The sequence below is a fragment of the Cyprinodon variegatus genome, unplaced genomic scaffold (genome assembly GCF_000732505.1).
Source record: "Cyprinodon variegatus isolate N-32 unplaced genomic scaffold, C_variegatus-1.0 Scaffold259, whole genome shotgun sequence".
NCBI lineage: Eukaryota > Metazoa > Chordata > Actinopteri > Cyprinodontiformes > Cyprinodontidae > Cyprinodon > Cyprinodon variegatus.
The window spans coordinates 64,325-70,882 of record NW_015150712.1 but is presented as its reverse complement, the minus strand read 5'-3'; the positions used below and the strand labels follow the sequence as shown (position 1 = coordinate 70,882).

At 42.6% G+C, this 6,558-nt stretch overlaps 1 protein-coding gene across 1 annotated transcript in view; it reads right to left on the bottom strand.

Moving 5' to 3' along the window:
* Nucleotides 1–1,698: 1,698 nt before the first annotated feature.
* atp5c1 (ATP synthase, H+ transporting, mitochondrial F1 complex, gamma polypeptide 1) overlaps nucleotides 1,699–6,558 on the bottom strand; it is a 6,196-nt gene continuing 1,336 nt past the window's right edge. Inside the window, 6 exon segments of the mRNA XM_015382534.1 lie at nucleotides 1,699–1,799; nucleotides 5,480–5,635; nucleotides 5,711–5,775; nucleotides 5,853–5,996; nucleotides 6,086–6,293; nucleotides 6,371–6,502. Of these exon segments, the coding sequence (XP_015238020.1) occupies nucleotides 1,699–1,799; nucleotides 5,480–5,635; nucleotides 5,711–5,775; nucleotides 5,853–5,996; nucleotides 6,086–6,293; nucleotides 6,371–6,502 (806 nt within the window).

The window sequence follows — 6,558 nt, the reverse complement described above, 5'->3', positions numbered from 1 at the left end:
CCCACCATCATTGCAGGGCCTCACCACTGACTGGGGAGGGGGGGCCCGCGCTCTGCCTGCATTTATCACCGTCTGGCATCGCTGTAATTTCAGTGTTCAGATAGAATCGCTCCCGACGCCCCTCAGGAGTAAACAATAACAAGCTCAAACACAAAAGACAAACAAGGTCTGCAGGACACGTACGCACACACACCGGCGATAATAAACACACCCCGTCTGCTGGTGTCTGTGCAGCAAAACATTTCATTTACAGTCTGCAGGAACCCGCAGGGTCTGGACTACTAGGGATCACAGCAGATTTAGAGCTACATCTGTCACATTAGCTTCATTTTAGCTGGACTTCAGTTTAAAAAGGTCTGATTTCTTGTCAGATGCTGCCCCCTGGTGGAAAGGAAAAAACCGTCTATGAACCACACCCATTACTGGATAAAAAGTATTCACTCCCCTAGTGGTGGCCTAACTTCACACCTCTTTAATGAATGATGTAGCTCAGCTACATTTAAATAATTGATTTAAATCAATAAAGTCTTGTAGGTTTCTCAAGTTATAAAGCACACAGCAAACAATGTAAATCTAAATAAGTCATTTTTTCTTCAAATAAGTGCATTTTATCCTGAATTGAGGAGATAAATGAGAGATTTTGCCAATGGAACAAGACAATTTACATTTGAAATAAAAAAAATCAATTGCATTGTCTTATTTCAAGTGCATGTTATGTGATTAACTTAATTTAAGTGTAAAAATACTCATTCCATTGGCAAACTATCTTATTTACCTGCTCAAATTAAGGGTAAATACACATAATTTAAGACATTTTTACTTAGTTTTTGCAGTGCAACAAATTTTCCTTTTTTTTCCCCCTAAATTAAGTTATTTTAAAATATATCTCCGTTAAAGGTTCTCAGTCTGTTCTTTAGTTAATATACTGGATATTTGTTGCCCATTTCCAACGAAATAAAACTTCTAGATCTTCCTGCTAAATGCAGAGTAATGTGGATTAGATGCTGAACATGGAGCCTGCAGACATCAGCAGCTCTGAGCGCCCTAGCTCTACCTCTGAGCAGCTCTACTCGCTTTAACTCTGAGCAGTCAAACCTGTGGTCCTTCATAAATGAAGAGAAGCTCCACTATTTCCTGAACTTCAGCCTCTCCTTTGTTTCCACCTTTCATTAGTGGACAGACTGACTTATCCAGGTGTTTCTAGTCCTTGTTGTCATGGTTACTGATGTCAGACACTTGGATTACTTGGTTGGCTCAGTAATGAAAGAGAGGAACCAAAGGAGCTGCTGAAGTTGTGAAATTTGTCTGCTTTTATTGTGGAAACAGAAGGACAGACAACATTCGCTGTTGGAATTTTATTTTCTCCATATATTTTACAAACAGAAGCACAGATCTTCATCAGACACAAACAGCTGCTCTGCAGGACTTTGAAGAACCATGAGTACAGAAACGACGGTCTGGTCCGTTTTATCTGCAGAGAGAGAAGAAGGGAAGCCGTGAGAACATGGCTAGAGCTGAGAGCACCTACTGCGTCCTAGCTCTGGTCCTAACAGCCCACTACTCTAACATGTTACCTCCTGAGGACCAGACTCACTCCCTGAGCTCAGCAGAGGAGGAGGAGCAGAGAGGCAGTCAGCATAGAGGGGACGTTAAAAACATTGAGGGAGGAGGAGGAGAGAGGGGGGAGTAATGAAGGACTCACAGGGCGGCAGCTCCAGAGATGATCTCGATGAGCTCCTTGGTGATGACGGCCTGTCTGGTACGGTTGAAGGTCAGGGTCAGCTTGTCGATCATCTCAGCTGAAGGAAACAAAAGAATCAAAAGTGAGAAAATATCAGAAGATCCGTTCCAGCCCGGAAACCGGATCCAAATACAAGTTCTCCTGTTCCAGTAGGTTCCAAAGCACACCGAGACAGCCCCAACTAAATCAGACCTTCACAATAAGAGCCTCTAAAGCTTTGGTCTGAGCCGTCATTCTGCTCAGGAAATCAGTCCTTTTGCAGGTTCTCTATCATTTCGATCTGTTCTCTTTTGAACTTTGAGAAAATCAAAGTTTTCTAAAGTTCCAGAAACATGAAGATAAAACATCCAGGATGTAAACATGAGAAGGAACTTTTACTGTGGCTCTGCTGCCCCCTGCTGGACTAACAACATTACAACCTTTTTTAGCAGGAAAATGTCAAAGGTCAAGCTTAAGTCTTGATCCAAACTTCTTCAGTGATGACACTTGAGCCATGGAGGAAGTTCAGAGGTCTGAACTTAGGAGCTAGGAGACAGGGTGCTTCCTATCATACTTCCTTCACAATAGGTTCCTATCTCCAGCTGGCAGCTTTCCCATAATCCTTTGCTAAAAGCTCAGTTTACATCATTTCCTCTGTTCTCTCTGAGGGGCTGATGTTCTCACCTTCAGACGTTCAATGCATCTGGGGAACTTTGGTTGTTGTAGTTCCTTCCCTGAAAGCTGTAGTTCTAATCTGGCTACTAGTGATGGGTTCATTAACACTGAAGCGTTGGTGCATGCATGGAGCCCACAGAGCAAAACACTATTGGTGTGCGTCGTTTCCATAAAGTCATGTGACCGATACAGGAATCGTTTCTAAATGACGGACTTAATAAACAGTTTAATAACGTATCAACATGATATGCTAAAAAAATGTCTCGTCTTTTACGGTTCAGCATTCAAATGATCAATAATTTTGAAGCAGCATAAAAAAGAGGAACCCTCAATTTATCTAAATGATAATCTATTTCACATTTAATCATAGTTTATTTAGCTGTTTGTTTTTTTTACTTTATTTTCATTTTAAAAATATGATTCAAAATCCTAGTCCCCAAGCATCAGCATCTTCATTCACATTTTCCCTAAATCGTTTTATTGAAGATGGAGCAGAAAGCTCTTTACCACAGCTGCACTAAAGCAATAAACCAAAGAGATCTTCAGAACCGGCCGGTTTGCATCTGGACAGAAAATCTACAGAAAAAAGCTCCACAGTGGAGGACTTTATACGAGCCTCCTTATGGATTATTAATCAGTGTTTTAAACCAGTGTCCTTTCTGCGGAAATGTTTTCCACATTTTTATGGAATGCACCAGACTAAAGACAATTCTTAGCCTTTTAATTAGTGTTTTCAGTCTTTTTGGGATGAGTTTTAAAAAAGCTCTTTTTATAGGAGAAGTTTGCGAGAATAGGAACACTAAGCCAAAGGCCCGACTTTTACATTTTTTAATCATTGAAGCAAATATGGCCGTTTCCTGCTCCGCAGAGACAAACTGCAGGACGGAGCTCACCTTGATGCCGTGGCTCAGTGGAAGTGCAACATTAAAGCCAGAATAAGGCTTTACTTCCACAGAGACACACAGAACATGGAGAATCTTATTCAGCTGTGGGTTTAAATAACATTTTAAATGCTGCGTCAGATGAAGGAGAAATACAATTTAACAAGCTCCTTTTTTAATGATTTTTAGCTGACGCTTGTTTTTACCTTAATAGGGATTTTTAACAGACTGTTTTACATCAATAACTGATTCTTCTGTTTAAATTGTGTAAATAAAGTGTTGTTAAAATCCTAATTTTCCACATTATGATATATATTTGCATTATTCATTGGCTGGTTCTACAAATTTAACAGATATGAAATAATAAAATACAACCAACTTAAATGATTTCATTGTATTAGGTCATCAAATCAAAGTTTAATCTGTCAAATAAGCTGCCTGTAGTGTCTTTAAATGACCAGCAGGTGTCAGTATTCTGTGAGACAGTATCAACGCAGGATGAATACAGTTTGATGCCTCATTAACCATCACTATCGACTACCATCATCCAAGATTATTTCCACCCAATAATGATGCCTGTGAGGCTGAAGCGGTTTAGATTCAGCTTGGCAGTCTGGAGCTCCTTCCTACCCTGGATGGAGATCTACTGTAGACCCGAGGAAGGAGGAGCGGGAGCTAGAAGTTTAGATTCGAGGTATTCAGACAGGATGTCAGGCTACCCTCGGCCCTGAACGCGTTTCTACAGAAACTCCACCTTCATTCCAGATGTTGACTTGTATTTTGAATAAAAGTCCTTTATTCTCCTTTTATATAAATCTGTGATTGTTCAGCTTTATGTTGGGGGGGCATTTATCTTGTGGGGTACGTTTCTACCTCAGAAAAAGGCAGATTCCTGGTTTGGGTCCATTGGTTCTGTTAGATCGGGGGTCTGCTACCTTTCATATCCAAAGAGCCATTTGGCCCCGAGTCGAGCTCAGTAAAACTTATTTAAAGCCGCAAAATATCACCTGATTTTTTAAATAAAAAAAAACAACCAATTATTTTTGTTAAATATCTGCATAAGAAATTTGTTGCCATTTTAAACAGCTAAGAGATTATTTGTAATTTTTTTGTTTTATAAATAAGGAAAAACAAAACCATTCATAAAACTGAAGCATGGAGTTTTTTTCTGTAGGGTATTATTTGATATAAAAATAATAACACCTAGTTTCCAAGCTAATTATGGGAAAAAAAATAGACCTAAAAACATATTTTCAGTGCTTTCCTGTTTTTTTTTTGTTTTTTTATATAAAAAACACAAAAGTGTCTATGAAAGGTATTACCGTAATTTTCGGACTATAAGCCGCAACCTTTTCCCAATTTTTTGACCATTTTTCGACCTTGCGGCTTATATAACAATGCGGCTTATCTATGGACTTTTACAGCTAACGGCCTCTAGGGTAAAACGGTACCTTCGTCTATGGATTTTACCATCCATCATGTTGACGTCACATTTGCTTCAACACACAAGTAGCCGATTGCGCGGGAATGCGGGGAAGCAGACTCCGAGAAAGACTGACATTGCGAGCGCAAGACAGTTTGTGTGACACCCTCATTATAGAAAAACAAACGTTGAAATGCATGATGCAGCTTTTAAGTTAAAGGCAGTAAACGAAGGAAATAGAACCGCTGCACGTAACCTTGGAATCAACGAGTCGATGGTGAGACGTTGGAGACGCCAGCAGGAAGAATGGTCTCAATTCAATTGTGTTGAAATGTTAATAAATAGAAGCTTCCCCAAACAGTTGCCTCTTTCCCGACAATCCTCTCTGTGCACCAACCATATGGTATTTAAACATAAAAAACCTGCGGCTTATAGTCCGGTGCGGCTTGTATATGTACAGATCATGCAATTTAGCCTCTGCGGCTTCTATTCAGGTGCGGCTTATAGTCTAAATATTACGGTAGTTCTTTTAGTACATTATTTAGTTCTTGATATTATTTGAAACCACTTCTCAGAGCAGTTGCAGACCATGTGGCTCTGGAGCTGCAGGTTGCAGTATTAGAACATAATGGTCTAGTTTAAAGGTTTGGTGATTATTTTCCGCCAGCTGAAGCTGACCTTTCACCCTGACCTCCTAAAGCTCCTCCCAGGATAGATGACTAACGCCTCAGTTCAATCCTTTGGAGCGAACAGCGCAGGTAAATCTACACTGGTTCTTACAGGCGTTCTTGCTGGCGTTGTCCATGGCCGTCATCCTGGCGCTCTGCTCGCTGGTGGACGACTCCTTGAGGGCCAGGTAGAGGACGTTCACCAAAGCAAACTCCTGGTAGTTCCTCAGAACGTCGGCGTCGATGTCATCGTAGATCCCCATGTTCTCTGTCAGGAAAAGCAACAGAATCAGAACCTCTGGTCGTCAGGGGTCCATGGGATCAGTAGAACGTCAGCTGGTACCTGAGGACGCCACCGTGTCGATGGAAAACACGGGCTTATGGTCCGTCTTATAGGAGATAACGGACCTGCGTGAGGAGAACAAGTTCTGTTTACACCTGGAGCCGGGTTACTCTGCAGAATCGGACCTTAAACGGCACGGTACCTGAATCTGTTGAAGATGATGGAGCCCTGGTCGAACTCGTATCCAGAGTTCAGCAGCTCGGCGGCGATGATGGAGGCGTCCCCGAAGCTGGGCGGCTTGCGGCCGACCTCCTTGCAGTTCAGCAGGATGTGCTTCCCGTGGGTTCTGAAGGGCGACGGAGGGAATGTTCCCGTTAGAACCGAAACCAACCGGACTCTATATCCAACAGAACCAACGCTCTGAGCTCCTCCTACCTGTACAGCAGGCCTCTCAGCTTGTCTCCCACATTGATCACCATCACCTCCTTCCCGGCGCCGCTGAGGGCGGCGATCTCGTTCTTGATGGTCTTGGCCACGCCGGAGTGAATGGCGCCACAGAGCCCACGGTCCGAAGTGACGCCCACAATCAGATGCTTGGTGGCCTTCTCCTCGGGGGCCTTGATGTCGGCCTTCTCATACAGAGCTGGAAGGGGGGTCAGATCCAAGTTCTGCATCAACCAGAACCAATTTGGGTTCAACAGAGGTTAAAAGTAGACGTACCGAGAGCGCCGGTGCCGTAGACTCGGGCCGGCTTCAGCTGCCTCTCAGCGCGAGCGTATTTAGCAGCGGCCACCATCTTCATGGACTTGGTGATTTTCTGGATGTTCTTGATGGACTTCAGCCGAATGGTGACTGGAAAGAGATTAGAGGTTTTAAAAACAGATCATATCTCTCCTATCCTGGCTTCT